The sequence below is a fragment of the Corvus brachyrhynchos genome, unplaced genomic scaffold, assembly GCF_000691975.1.
Source record: "Corvus brachyrhynchos isolate BGI_N302 unplaced genomic scaffold, ASM69197v1 scaffold720, whole genome shotgun sequence".
NCBI lineage: Eukaryota > Metazoa > Chordata > Aves > Passeriformes > Corvidae > Corvus > Corvus brachyrhynchos.
In genome coordinates, this window is record NW_008235978.1 from 787,068 (window position 1) to 802,716 (window position 15,649).

The following is a 15,649-nucleotide window of genomic DNA, read 5'->3' on the forward strand; positions in this document are numbered from 1 at the left end:
CGGGACAGCTGTAGGCATAAGGGCTGCCTCTGTGGGGAGAGCCGGTGGGGCTGGAATCTGCCCGCTGTGCTGTTTCTCCTGCCTCGCACTATTACCTGAGTTTATGGCCGTAATCCTCACGGTTCGAATGGGTATTGCCAGATGATGTTCTTCAGCGGCGTTACTGCACAGCCCGGGGGCTCCTCATGTGGCAAAGGCCGCCCAGTGCCAAGTGTGTGTCTGGCACCTCCCATTTGACGGTGGAGACGGCTTCAAAACACCGGGATTATAGTTCAGGGTATTTTATCCAATGCATTTCCTTTAGAATACGTAACTGTACTACGTATATTAATTTTTTAAAAATATGTGTGACGTATAATAGTTGGTTTTCTTAAGTACAAACTTTCTACTGTATTGAACCACCAATAACCTCACAGCTTCAAACTAGAAAATAAAAACTATTCAAAACACATTTAGCATTTACACATGCCTTTTTCTGGATTCCCCATTTCCAGAGGCATTCGTGAGTCTGAATTACTTGAAAGGCCCTTCACAGCCTCCTGGCAGCAGTGTTAGTTTTCCCAAAATTGATGCAGCTTGGCCACAGGTCCCAAGTGTTGCTGTGAGAGTGAAGGAAGTCAGTGAGGGAAGAAGTCTCCATCTGAAGTTGGTATCTTACGGATCAAAAGTAATGTTTTAGGCAAAGGAAGCCCATAGGGAGGAAATTAGTATTTCAAGTTCACCCTCCTGACACATTACCCCAACAACAAACTCCTCTTGGTAATTCTTTTCATTTTTGCCCTGAGATATGTGAGGGAAAATCAAGGTTAGTGACCCTTAGCTTATTGTTGTCCCATCATTTTCTGTGATGTACATCTTTTCAAACAGGTTCTATAGTTCTTTTGGCATCAAGGTGATAAAGAGATTGCATCACTTTTGTGAGTAGCCTTGTAACACCCTTTTCCTGACAGCACATTCTTCCACTGTTAGTCTCGCTACACTGATGATCATATTTGTAATTGTGACAGATTTTATACAATAGCGCAAGGAAATGCAGTAGGAGTTTCATCTGAACATAACTAGCAGTAGTTTCTCACTGAATCTAACTGCTCCTCAGAGTCAAGCAATAGGAAAGTTGACAAGTAGACAGATGGTCATCCAAATTCTTACATGTAGCAAACCCTCATCCTTTGTCACCTGATCAGTCATGCAGCTTCCAGGTATGAATCCCATCTGTCCATATTTGTTTGTGGGGGTACTGTTGAGTTTTTCCAGATAATCTTCAGTGTTACCTTGCATACTATACCACAACAGACCTAAGTTCACTGGTTTAAATTTTACAACTCCTTTCATACAGGATATCACTTTTAGCATTAGTTTGAATCCAAGCACAGACAAAACCTTTTGGTGGCAAACCTATGCATTAGTGTATTAAGGGCTGCTCCTTAAAAAAACAAAAGAAAAAAAAAATACAATCACCTGACTTTTTTTCAACCTCATCTTGTCTTTTTTCCAGATAAAATAAGGTATAAATCATTCTGAATAATCGAGGTCTTTCTAGATGTTTGTGGTATTGTTTTTAATATGAGAGGTAGCAGTAACAGAAAACTTAGCAAGATGCTGTTTTGCAATGTCTGTTGTTTTTAAAAACTTGAAATTAATAATATATTACCTACTGGAAAATGCAATCTTGAACTATTAATAAACTTACATTACCAGCACAGTATGCAAATATGTCATAGCCTCTCCCTCTTCTGTGCCTAGCAGTGGTCCTTCTGCATTTCTTCACCTTTGAACTTTATAGATGTTTTCAGTATCCTCTGAAAATATTTTTTTCACTGTGTTGATACCTATTATTTGCAGTATTCTTCATGCTTCTTGTGCTGTGTTATAACCATCTATCACATAGCATTATTATTTTTAAGAGGACAGTTTATCTACTGTAACTTTTTTGAAGATATTTGTTGCCTCCCCAACTATGTAACTTTCTGTAATGTCCTTGTCTTCTAGAGTTCACAGTAAAATTTCTGTGATATTTTTTGCATCACTGTCATTAATTCAATTTTTTTAAAGTCTACATTTTCACATAAGAAAATCAAGCAGAAGCCTTTTCTTAGCGTTCAAGCAAATTTGTTTTTGCAGTATTGATTTGGGTTGTCCTAAAAATTATCCAATTACGTATTTTTCACTAATTTCCAACCATTTCAGAGATTCATAGCTCTTGAAGAGAGTAAACCAACCTCTTAAAACAGATTCAGACATGGTTTTGCACAGTATTAAGACATTCTGAAAATAGCTGTAGCAACAATATTTGGGGCTCTAAACTTAAAAAAGCAAAGAAAATATTTACTATGAAAAAGAATAAATTTGTGATAAGTATTAGGAAGAAAAATAAACTTCAGATAGTCTGCTGTGTTCTGTCCTATTTGGAATATAATAATAATCACCAAGTGTCAGTGGCAGCAGCTTAATAAAAGAGAGCAGAGATGAGTCTAGGACATTATCAAAATATTCTGATATATTGGCTAATAGGTAGGTTGTTTTTAAAATCTTGCTAAATCTGCATGTAGGTAAACATTGGGTAGTAGGATTCACTAGAGGGCCAGAAAATGAAGTTTTGATGATTGTGTGTATAAATGAAAGAAATATATATTGCTGTGTCTCTGTGAACATAAATTTTAATTATGCTTAATAAATTTTAAATACTCAGTTGCACAATACTTAAAAGTGCATACAGCAGTTCACTCGCCCTTGGTCCTGTTAAAGGCTGAGATCCCTGGCAGAGCTGTCAATTCATGTAAGTGCTGCTTGCCACAGGAGCAAAACACAAGGTAGCCAGTAATTCTTTTATGACTGTAGTAATTGTATTATACTTGATGTGATACCATTTCTAGAGAGGGAATCTGCATTTAAAGTCATGCTGCAGATAGGTTAGTAGTTTTTGAAGGCTTGAGCTGTAAAGATCTTACACCTCATGTTCTTTTCCTCTTTAGCAAATGCTTCAAACCATCGCAGGGCATGGATGGAGGTCACATTCTAGTAAACCTGCTCAAAACTTACATGTAGGCAAACCTGGAGCTGGCTTTAGCTTTGGTAAGTAATACAGTTTTTGAAAGAAATATAACAATTATGGGCAAATTGCAGAGTTAAAAAGAAATAATATCCTATATGGTAGCTCACCATGAATTTAAAATGAAGGTGTTTGTTCAAAATAGATTTCTATTAAAAAAATAGTTTGAAAAACAAAGTAACTTTATCCTCAACTGAGGCAGATATGCGTGCAGTGTTCTTAAGAGTTTCTTCTTTTTTTAACTCATGTCTGTCTTAAGCTTTTTTAATTGCCAGAGTGTCTTAGCTTTGAATACTTACCTCATATTGCTGTTTTCAATGTTACAGTACTTAAATGTAGTCACAGTTGAACTTGGTTATCAAGAAATGTAAAAAAAGAAATCATCTTCATCTTGGCATTTTATATGTAATATATATACAAGCAAACTTAGAGGATCAGAGCTAGATGTTTGAAACTGAAGAGTCAGGATCTTTGGGCAACCTCTGTCTTTTTATGCATTTAATTAGCACAGCATTCTTGTTTCTTTTGGTAATACATTTTATGTTACACAGTCCTGTCTACTTCGTCTTCAATATTTTGTGGATCATTTCATCAGATGTAAGTAAGTGCATTGTAGGTGTTGATCAGAGAACAATGGAGGGTTTTTTCCCAGGAGGAAGAGGAAACTGAGCTTTTTTTGCTTCCTGGAGAGCCCCGCACAGTGGTGGTTTGGGTTGTCCTGGAAGGATGCTCTTGTTTACTTTTTTATCATAGTCTTGACAATTGGCAAAATAAAAGACAGTAGAGAATTTATGGTCTTTTTCTCTTCCTTTTTAAAAATAGAACTTACTGATGAACAGAAGGAGTTTCAAGCTACTGCTCGTAAATTTGCTGTGGAGGAAATTATTCCTGTTGCTGCACAATATGATAGAACTGGAGAGGTAAATCTACCATAGTGTAAGGGAGAAATTGGGGAAAAAATATCTTAACCTGTATAAATTTTAAAGTTTTGGTTGTGGTGAATGAGAACGTGATTTTTCCATGTCTGTTTCAGTATCCTGTTCCACTTATAAAGCGGGCTTGGGAACTTGGTCTTATGAATTCACACATACCAGAAAGCTGTGGTAAGTAAACATTCTTTTTAATCTGTAAAATGAAACAACGAAAAGACATTAGATGAGATTCTTGTGTGTAATTATGGATTCTGTACCGAATAAATAGTCACATACTTGAATAATCTAAATTTAATCAGTAGGCAAATTGACACATACAAGTGTTACTAGGTGTGGATGTAATCAGGAGACAAATTAGACAGATTATGGTTTAGTAATTTATGACCAGATTTTTCTACTGTGATTACAGCTGCTTAACGTTCCCCTGGTGCAGTGTCAGCTGATTAGGCAGAGAAATTAGAAGGTCATGTTTTGTTCTAGTCTCTGATACAGGCTGGTGCAATTTAGGAGTTTATCCCAGAAGGACAGTTTTTCAGTTTAGATTAAGTGCAATACAGCAGAGTCCTGGCTTATAAGGTGTATGAGTAATACAGACAAACATGATATGGTAGAGAAGGGTTTTAGTGAAAGGAACTCATGCCTCATAAAATCACTGGTGTTCTCTGAAGTAGCTAATAAATGTGTGAACAAGGGATCGCTGGTTGATAGAGAATGCTTGAACTTCCAAAATAAGTTTGAATAATCATCAGGTTTCGTACTGGCAAAATTAGCAGCACAGCCTTGCTGGGTCTTGTTCTATTTGGCATGTCTGTAGAGTGGAAAAGGGGGTAAATGCAAAGGTGATATACAATATCTATCTAATTTGCTGATAATACTAAGTTATTCAGTGTAGAAAAGATGATCTGGTTCAGAGAGCTGCAGGAGAAGGTCATGAAACAGAGTGAGTTAAAATGGCAATGCGATTCCAAAAAGAAAAAGTTACGTGCATGTGAAGGGAAAGAAGCAATCTGAACTTCAGAGAAATGGTATGCTGTGCACTAGATACTGCCTCTCAGAAAAGACATTTTTGGATCCTGTGAACATGAGCTTAATGCTCAGAAGTGGTCAAAACTGTAAAATCTAAGGTCAAGAGGGACCCTTAAGGGAATGAAGAAAAAAGCAGAAGACATAATTATGGTGCTGCCTGAATCCAAATTGCACTTGCCTCTTTAACTCGTTATATGGTCAGATCCTTCCATCTCAAGAGAGTATTGGGGAAATGGAAAAGGTTTCTAAAAGGATGACAAAGGTTATAAAAGTTTTAGCTAATGTGTGAGATGTAAATTCTGTAGAAGTGACTAAAATGTCAGTGTCATGGGAGAGTGTGAAAAGGGATTGATGGTTCACTGTCCCTTTCAGTATAACTAGAAGGCATCAAATTACGTCAGCAGAGGCTAGATTCAAAACAAGTGAAAGGAGATGGTTCTGTATGCAGTGTGGAGTTAATTTGCAACTTACTGCCCCTGTAGGATATAAGTGCTAAAATTTTACATAGATTCAAAAAGAGACCAGACAAATTCATGTAACAGATGTCTGTCGAGGGTTGGTATAACAAAGACAGCAAAGAGAATTATTTCTTTGACCGAGGAAGTCACCTGAGAGTTCAGGCAAATATTTTTGAGGTAGTTGTTATTGTATTTGTATGTAGTGTTGGCCATAGTGTTGTCTTCTGCCAGAAACAGATTTCTGCATCCGTTGTTTGCTAATAGGGACACTTCTTTGTTCCCAAATGAGTTCGGCTCAGGAGCCCTTTCTCTGCTTCCTAGGAACTCTTAATTCTTGAATATACAGTAGTAAAAAAATGTGAGTGGTACATTCTTGCCACTTTGTGCAAGTTGTCCCACACTGATCAAACAATAACTCTGGACACATGATATGTAATTTTCAAATCACCTGTTACTCTTCTGATGAGGATTTATTTAAAAAGCTTGCATGAGAATGCTTAATCAAACACAGTACACAATCACATGTATGTGGAAGAACACATTTTTGTTAATTATGTTGTGTAAATCACTAATATTAATATGTTATAATTTAAATCCCCTCAAGTAAATTAAATACTTCAACCATAGGTGGCCTTGGCCTTGGAAGTTTTGAGGCGTGCCTTATTACAGAAGAGTTAGCTTACGGATGTACAGGGGTTCAAACGGCCATTGAAGCAAACTCCCTAGGGGTAAGCTCTGTCTTCTCTTACATCCCTTAAACTACAATCTCTGCACTTGAAAGAGCCAGATTAACGATCTAAATGTTTTCTTTCAGCAAATGCCAGTTATCATTGCAGGAAATGAGCATCAGCAGAAAAAATACTTAGGAAGAATGACAGAGGAGCCAATGATGTGTGTAAGTGTAACTGCTATACTGTAGAAAGTTCCTAAACCATGTTAATAGTACTACTCCTTTTCTTTTTTCTTCTTTTCTTTTTTCTTTTCTTTCCTTTCCTTTTCCTTTTCTTTTTTCTTTTCTTTTCTTCCTCTTTTCTTTTCCATTTTTCCTCCCTGAACACTTGCATGTACTCACAGCTTAGCCCTTTTTGATTTGTATATAAACAGTGAAATTTACTGAAAGTTAGCAGATATCTAATGAGATACATGCAGTAAGCAAACAGAAGATACTACTTGGAAAAATATCCCTATCCTAAGTCACTTATCAAAAATTAATAGTTTTTATTTGCCTTTCAAGAGGGGCTATAGACATTTAAGAAAAATACAAGGTCTATATAAGGAGACCCTTAACTTGGATGGGAATGAAACTCTGTTTGTGACCTTAAATACTACATAAAAAGTACTTGTTACATAGAAGGAGGTAAAGATTTGTGTGCAATATATGTAAATCTGTACAACTGAGCCTCCTAAAATGAAGGACTTGGTAAACATAAAATGTTACTCAGTGCTCTTATTTTTAGACTTCAAAGATCCTCAGCTTTCCCATGAGAATTTTTGAAGCCTGAGGAAGTGATAACTTAAGAGTTACAGAATGTTTCTGTTTAAAAGGCAATTTTGTGTACTGTTATGGATTTATATAGAAAATTAACCCTTACTCAGCCAGCCGTTTGGGGGAGAGGGGGTTATGTGTTGGGTTGTTTTGGGGTTTTATTGGGGGGTTTTGTTTATTTGGTGTTTGGATTTTACCATGCAGTTCACTTAAATCTGCATTAATTTGTAGTTGACTAAAGACAGAACTTTTATTGCCCAAGACTTCACATCTTGATTTCTTTTAGGCTTACTGTGTAACAGAGCCTGGAGCAGGCTCCGATGTGGCTGGTATAAAGACAAAGGCTGAGAAGAAAGGAGATGAATATGTTATTAATGGTCAGAAAATGTGGATCACAAATGGGGGGAAAGCAAACTGGTATGTTAACTGGTGTCATAGTTTTATGCTGTTATGTAGTGGTTTTACCCCACCCCTCCGCTCTCAGTTAAATTCTTTAAAGACTTGATATGAATCTGAATGTTCACTGTGTTTCAGCAGGCTAAATTTTAATCTCTGCCCAGTTTATCAGGACAGCTATCAGGATAGCATATACAAATGCAGTCGAGTGCTATGCAAAGCCTAAAAAGGAAAATGAGTGATGACATCATGACTCCACACTCAAGAACGGCCTCTTGAATCTTGCTGCTATCAAAATGAAATCTGATTCTAGTAGAAACACCTCTTACTCCTAGTGAAGCTAGAAACGCTGTTGGACTGTAGCGTAAATTTTCATTTTCTGAAAAGAAGACATTTTCTGTCTGTCAAATATTGCAGATATGGCTGTGATGTCTAGAGCGTGCTTTTACAATGTAAACCTCTTAAATAATGTCTTACATCACACTGATTCACAACACAAAAATTTTCCTGAATTCAAGTGGAAAAAACTTTATACACTTACCCAAAAGCCAAAAGCTGAATTTTCTAGTTATTTCCTTGTTGAAGGCAGACCCACCAAAGACAATCTGTCAGATTTCTTTTGACCTTACTGAATACCATAAAAGTGATTTACAGCTGTTTAATTCCTAAGAGAAATACTGATTTACAACTTGCACCTAGAAAAATAAAATCAAGATCTTTGAAATCAGGTGATAACTTTTATGTCCAAGAATGTATGTCCTAAGCATTAATTTTTATTTACATGCTATGAATAGGTTTCTTTTGTACTATTTGGGAAGCTGGTAATATCATAAAGACTTAAAATACATAGAAAAGGTAGAGAATCTTTGCATGTTGCTCGGAATAATTTTATTAAATTTTATGAAATCTTGAATCTTTGAAACTTCCACTCTCTTGCTCCCTCTCTTTTTATTTTCAGGATGGGCAAGAAAGAAGGGCTGTTAACTTACAGACAGAATTTATTATATGGTAGAAATGAACATAAAAATGTTCAAAGTGCTAGATAAATATATCCTGTTAATTGTGAGGATAAACTGCATCCATCTTCTTTGTTCTACATTAGGTACTTTTTGCTAGCACGTACCAATCCAGATCCAAAAGCTCCTGCAAGCAAAGCCTTTACTGGATTCATTGTGGAAGCAGATAGCCCGGGGATCCAAATTGGAAGAAAGGTATAGACTGTATTTCTTGTTTGACAAGCCAGGAATTATTGTTCAGTTTAAACCAATAATAAAACAAATGTACCACTAAAGAAAAGAAACTGTTATGCAACTGAAAATTTTCATATGCTTATGTACAACCATCTTTTCATTTTCACAGCATAGAGGAACTATTCATAAAACATAATTTTAAAGCTATTAGTTCAGAAAAGGAATTATTCAGAATGGTCTAAAGGAAGATGACTACTTTGAACAGCTGCAAAAGAGTCTTTGAGAACTACTGTATTGGCAGGTGCCAGTAAATGAGAAGTAGTATGCTTTGAAAGAATAAGAAGCAAGTTGGACAATTTTGGCAGTAAAGACACATATAGTGAGTTTTAATTTTAGCTACTGCTGGTCAAAGAAGAGGCCTTAGAGATATTAATGGTAGTTCTCTCTTTTCAAAAAAAAAAAGGTACTATTTTTAATAGTAGGTAAAACTGAATGTTGAACAGTAGGCAAGAAATCTGAAAACTTGGAAAGCTCATTTATTTATTTACTTGTAGTGTACCTGTACTTCCTGCATATTAGATTCTTTTTTTTTTCCACTTGCATCTCAAAGACAGCGGAACTAGAGGAACACAAGAAGACTGATTACAGTGACAGAACTAATTTCATATAAGGAGAAAGTAAAGGGCATGCTGGTCTGCAAGTACAAAACTAGTATTTGTCTTGTATGCGGTAACTTTTAGATTAAGTGTTTTGGGGAAGAAAAACTATATGCTTTGAGTCAACAAAAGAATGAAAACATGCTGTACCTTTGAATAATCCAATTTAGTAGCACATCTGTAAATTTCCCACTTCAGGAAATGAATATGGGTCAACGCTGCTCAGATACAAGAGGCATCGTCTTTGAAGATGTGAGAGTCCCAAAAGAAAATGTATTGATAGCTGAAGGAGCTGGCTTTAAAATTGCAATGGGAGCTTTTGATAAGACCAGACCACCCGTAAGTATCAGAAAAAACTTGGTTATAAAACACAGCAGGAACTTCTGATTTTTTATTCTGGCCTGTATTCAATTCAGGTAGCAGCTGGTGCTGTTGGATTAGCAAAAAGAGCTCTTGATGAAGCTACTAGATACGCTTTGGAGAGAAAAACCTTTGGGAAACCAATTGTTGAAGTAAGTGTGGGGGCAGATAGACTATAGTAAAAGCTTATGTTTTCACACCAGATGTACTGCTACTGATTTTTCAAGGTTATTCCTTGATATTTATATTTCCTTAATTTTTATATTATACCTCTGCCATTTTGGGGTTTCCAAGTATATAGGTTGCAACATAAGTAAACTTAGCTATGTGATAACTTAAGGAATTTTTTATAATTTATCAATAATGGTAGTAAAAGCAGAAAGAAAACTTTGCCCAGAACCTCAAAACTTAAGTACCAGAAGGGAATACTTAAGTTCTTCAGTGCTAATAAAGAGGGGTTTTCAGGAAAGAGGAAAACATCTGAAGTATGTGAAACAAGACATATAGTATTAACACTAATAGTATACATTGCCAATCATGCTGCTTACCAGTTTTGAAAAAATATGAATAAACTGCAAGGTAAATACCAATCTCATAAATAGGAAAGAACAACTTCATAATCACTATTTAATCCCTACGGCTAAATGGACTTGAAAATCAAAAACTTAAAGAGTATAATTCAACATACATATATGAGAGCCTGAGGCGTATTCTGTAGAACTTCTCTTGTACAACTTACTGAGTTTCTTGAAAAAAATGACTGTGTTTAGGAGATGATGTCTTTCTTGGATGTCATAGAATTTTAAGCAGGCAATATTAACCTAGTTTATTTAATCATAGCACCAGGCAGTGTCTTTCTTGCTTGCTGAAATGGCAATGAAAGTTGAACTCGCTAGGATGGCTTACCAGAGAGCTGCATGGGAAGTTGACGCCGGTCGTAGGAATACCTACTATGCTTCCATTGCGAAGGCATTTGCTGGTGACATTGCAAACCAAGTAGCTGCAGATGCAGTGCAGATTTTTGGAGGAAATGGATTTAATACTGAATATCCTGTAGAAAAACTAATGAGAGATGCTAAAATCTACCAGGTAAGTAAAACAGAATGTGATAATGCATAGATTTTATATAGAATAAACTAATGGCTACTTACTTCAAATCATGATGTACACCTATTAAAAAAAATAATTTTAGAATGAAAGCAGTAATCTTTCCATTTAAAGAGTCATTCAAATGAGGAAATTATTTCAAATCAGGAAATTACTTCCATACAAAAGTCATTGCACTTGATGAAAACTCAACCCACATAAAAGAAATAAATTATATTTTTTCTTTCTTTCTTTTTCCCCTCTAATGTGGCAACTCTTTGCAATTCTTGGATTCTCAATTCTGAAGTTTTTGAACTCTTAGGAAAAAAATCCTGATCAAAATACCAACGCTTGCTTTGGTATTTTGTAAGTAGAGGTGGTTTACGTATCGCACTATTCTTGAAAACCTTCAGAGGTGCAAATCTGCTGACCATCTATCTGTATTCTGGATTGATGTCTGCTTATAGTTCAGCTGTCTTAGCCTGAACAGTAAAGCAGTTTCTTACCCCAGCGACTTACGAGGGAAAAGGTGGTTTTTGTTCGGTTGGGATTTTTGGTTTTATTTTTCCTTTCTGTTTCCAGTAACATCATCTGTTACTTTTAAACTTTCTGTTTGAAACTTTGGTATCATAAACTGTGTAGAATGCTGTGGTTGAGGTATCATCAGGATTGGGTGTCATGGTGTTGTAGTTTAACTGCTCTGGCAACTAAGTAGCCACACAGCTGCTCACTCCCTTCCCCTCCCTGCTTTGGACGGGTGGCGGAGAGAATTGGAAAAAAAAAAAGGTAGAACTCACGCGTTAAGAACAGTTTAGTAACAGAAATAAAGTAAATGATAATAATAAAAGGGAGAGACAGATAGGAATAAAACCGAAGAAGAACACGTGATGCACAATCAAGTTGTTCACCACCCAGTGACCAATGCCCACCCTATCCACCCGCAGCAATCAGCACCTTCCTGGTAACTCCCCCTAAGTTTATATACTGGGTGTGACTCTATGGCATGAAATACCCCTTTCCAGGGGTATACCCATTCCAGGTCAGCACTCCTGGCCATGCTTCCTCCCAGCCTTTTGTGCACCTCCTTGCTGGCAGATCACAGGAAACTGAAAAGTCCTGGATTTAGAGTAAGCACTACAGAGCAAGAACTGAAACATGAATGTGTTACCAGCACTATTCTCACACTAAAACCAAAACACAGCACTGTACCAGCTACTAGGAAAAAAATTAACCCTATCCTAGCTGACACCATGACACGTAAAATGATTATCTCACATGTTTTTTATCCCAGGTTTTTTACTGCAGTGTTACTGTCAAGAAATTATTCCATGACATCTTGTAATTAGTATATTGGCATATACTATGCTACAGTTCTTCATTCAGCAAGAATATTTTAATTGCATTCAGCAAAAGGCGTAATCTTTACTGACATTATCTAACATAAATAGTGACTAGATAAAACATAACAAAATAGATGATATCAAGAAATGCACATAGACTGTGACCTATAATGATTGTTAGCTATAACAGCTGTCATTCTCAAGATTCTAGGAAGTTAATATTTGCCTTACAGCTGACTTCAAAATGAAAACTATTATTGCCACTAGCCAAGAATTTATTTTTCTCAGTTTAAGGAAAGACAACTGCTATGCTGGAATCTAAAGGTCCCTATAACTAACTTCACTTATGTGAGTGAAGAAATGAATGATTAATTGAACTTTATGATTGGGATTTTTTTCCTGTCAGGTTGCATGCTATTTAGAGAACGATGGTGTGAGGGTTGAAACTCAGATTGATTGAGATTGATTTTACAGAATCCCATTATTGCTTAGTTTTTTCATCACAGTGATCCAAATGCATGGCTAAGTAGGCTTGTTTTTGTAATTAATCTGATTTAGTATTAAATTTTTGATGACTGTCAGTTCCACTTCATCCCCAAAAGAATTCAGGAAAGGCTTTTGTCTTGCAATTATTTTGTCCATGTCTCTTGATTATATCTTGCACTTCACTATGCTTTGCTGTATTACTGCTCAATTCCAGATGGTATATACTTTTGGCCATACGTTGCATGCACAAAAACTTGATTTTTCAACTTGTCTTTCATATGTTTGATCCTTTTTGGTATTACATGATCCTTTTATTGTGTTTACTGCTAACATTTTTACATGTCCCTACTCTGCCCTAGTATTGTCTGGCTACAAATCTAGGCTGCTTTGGTAGAAATTCTTAGGTTTGGAAACTCTTAAATTTGGAAAACTTCCTTTCTTTAATAGTCGAGGAATTTTGAAACTATTTCCATCAGCTTATGAACCAAAACCTTTCCTATAATTACTTAAGAGGATTGTGAGTTGTGATTCAAGTCTTTACACTTGAATTTCCTGCCTGTCTTCATCAGCAAGTGCAAATTTAGTGCAATAGGAGCAGTTTGGTAGATTGCAGGAACGGCTGCTGAGACCCCGACAGCCACACACTAAGCAGTTTGAGCAGGCTGAATTCATAGCAAGCCTGTTTGGTCCCTTGGAATGTATGTCCCTGATAGGCATGCAGTTGTTAGGGTCCAGTTGTAGGCTTGGACCATTATGGCTTTCCTAGGGTTTGGTGAGTGTTTAGTACAGGGTGAAAACAGAACTTCCATTTGAGTTGGTTTCAGAAGGCACCTAGTATTCACAAAACACAGTCTGCTCTGTGGACTGGATCAACATGGGGTAAGTAGCAGCAGAGAATTCACCTTGGCAATCAACAGCTTGTTCTGAACCAGAACACTAATGTGAACACGGGTTATAGCATCCTTATTTTTAAAATGCTCTTTAAGGTTCCTGGAAAGATTATTCCTATAAGTGAATTTGCATGATTTTCAGCAATTTGCCAAACCAAGTTCTGGCAGAATTGGGAGCTGAAACATTAAAACCTCTAAGCTATGTCGCCTCAGTCCTTGCATTACATTGCAGTGTGACTATGGAGCATACAGCCTCCTCTGGCATTAGAACTTCAGAGGTGCTTTTTTTTCTATTTCTGACTTTGCTGCCAGCAAACAAACAGAATAGAGTGATGATGCAAGAAGAAGAAAATGCAAGAATAAAGAAAACCATAAGCAAAACTGTATGGGAGACAGTACTAGTTAACAAGAAGCAATGGAAATAAGTGGATCAAAGATAACATATGGTATGACCCTGAAAGGCTAGTCAAAGAAAATACAACACTTAAGGACAAGTAATGTTTTCCCGTCTACCCATGATTTCAGATCCTACTTTGTAAAATCTAAATTATGTATTTTCTTCCTGAAATAAGAGGAATGTTATCACCTGTCTATTTTCATGAGAGCCCTACTGACTTTAGGTAAGAGCACCTGAGAGAACAAGACTTTCTCAGTATCTTGTATGAGTTACATTTCATTTAGCCCACTGTAATTACTCTGTCACACTGGAATTTTCTCTGTTTTCTCTGTCTTCCTGTACATCCTAATCCACAGTGGATTAGTGTCGTGGAGGTTTACAAATGTATACCTGTTAAAACTTTTTTAAAATCACCCAGTAACATTATTGCAATTCTTCTTTTCAGATTTATGAGGGAACTGCTCAGATTCAAAGGATGATCATAGCTCGTGAACATGTTGGCAAATTTAAGGCTTAAAGAAATGTATAAAGTGCATCTGGCGCTGCTGTAGTGTTCTGTGTTCTTATGGAAAAAGATTTTAGTGTGTTTCTCAACAGAATTAAAAAGGGATGAAGAAAAAAAATCCTTCAATATATTTTTATTCTGTTCATTATTAAGCACTGATTCTGTTCTCACTATAAAATAAGGTAATCCAAATGTCATTTCTGACAGTCAGTGCTACATTCTAATAAAATATTTTTGAGAGAAGTGTGGTTGTGGTTTGTATTCATTTTGCTTGTCAAATCACTTACACCGGACAAGTAATCCAAAATACGAATTCTGAAGTATGTTAATAGCCATATTTCAGTTTCTCTATGCTCTTGCCCCAGGAATTTGAACAAAAATATTCAGGGCCTGAAGCATCTCTCATGTGAGAAGAGGCTGACTTTTTAGCCTGGACAAGAGAAAACTCAGGGATAATTTTATCTATGTGCATAAATACCTGATGGGATGCAATGAAGAGGGAGCCAGCCTCCGTAGTACCCACTGACAGGACAAGAGGCAACGTGGACAAATTAAAATACATGACATTTCACTGGAACACAAGAATTTTTTTTTTTTATTATTGTGAGGGATGTCACATGCTGGCAGCGGTGGTGGAGCCTCCATCTGACACTCAAAACTCAACTGGTAGTGGTCTTGAACAACCTGCTCTAGCTAAGCCTACTTGGTGTAGATGGGTTGTGGTCCATGATTTCAAGAGGTATCTTCAAACCTCAATAATTCTATTAATTCATTTCCAATTTCCCTCCAAAATATCCCTGCCTCTGTCTGGTCTCTTTTATGTCTCATCTGAACTTAGTGCTGGATGGTACTATCATCAGGTATAAGTTCAGCCATCCTTACTTCTTGGGTAGGGTACCTGGGAAGTTAGTTCTTTAAAGAAAGTGTTTAATCCCTATAAATTACTGGCTTACCTCCAGGAAGACCCATAATGCAACATCTTTGCTTAGTATTTGACGTATGCAAGAAATAGATCTTATTTTTGACTGTCCTATGCAACCCAGCATTATACATACTACTTCTTGTTTGATGTTCCTGCCTGGTATACTTCAAGGGGAACATGTGCCAGCATCAAGAGTTGGTAATCATGAGCATAATCACCCAAGACAGTTTTAATTAGGAAGCAAAAGAGACAGTTTTGAGCAAAGGGGCAGTTATCTTTATCCGTTTTACCTGTGACTAAATTCTTGGATTTGCTTTTCCGTAGAGCTGAGGAAGGAAACCGAAGTTATTTCTGAATGCTGTCCTGTTTGCTGTGATGCAAGAAAGTGCACAGCTGTAGTTAGTGTACTTTAAATTTACTATCTGTTTCAGAATAGACTTTAGCTGCAGCAAGTCACAACGCCACTGCCG

General features: G+C 36.6%; 1 protein-coding gene and 1 long non-coding RNA gene across 2 annotated transcripts; one reads left to right on the plus strand and one right to left on the minus strand.

Moving 5' to 3' along the window:
* The first annotated feature begins 2,943 nt into the window (after window positions 1-2,943).
* On the plus strand, window positions 2,944-14,500 carry ACADM (acyl-CoA dehydrogenase, C-4 to C-12 straight chain). The gene is made up of 11 exons (XM_008630600.2): window positions 2,944-3,072; window positions 3,872-3,969; window positions 4,083-4,152; window positions 6,093-6,193; window positions 6,280-6,360; window positions 7,238-7,368; window positions 8,450-8,558; window positions 9,392-9,532; window positions 9,610-9,705; window positions 10,394-10,642; window positions 14,198-14,500. The coding sequence occupies exons 1-11, from the start codon at window positions 2,976-2,978 to the stop codon at window positions 14,267-14,269; spliced, it is 1,245 nt and encodes a 414-aa protein (XP_008628822.1). The 5' UTR covers window positions 2,944-2,975; the 3' UTR covers window positions 14,270-14,500.
* Window positions 4,090-9,399, minus strand: LOC108445454. The gene is made up of 3 exons (XR_001860314.1): window positions 9,097-9,399; window positions 7,889-8,042; window positions 4,090-4,174 (listed from the first exon to the last, which is right to left on the minus strand). It is a non-coding gene; the product is annotated as an uncharacterized LOC108445454 (long non-coding RNA).
* Window positions 14,501-15,649: the final 1,149 nt, after the last annotated feature.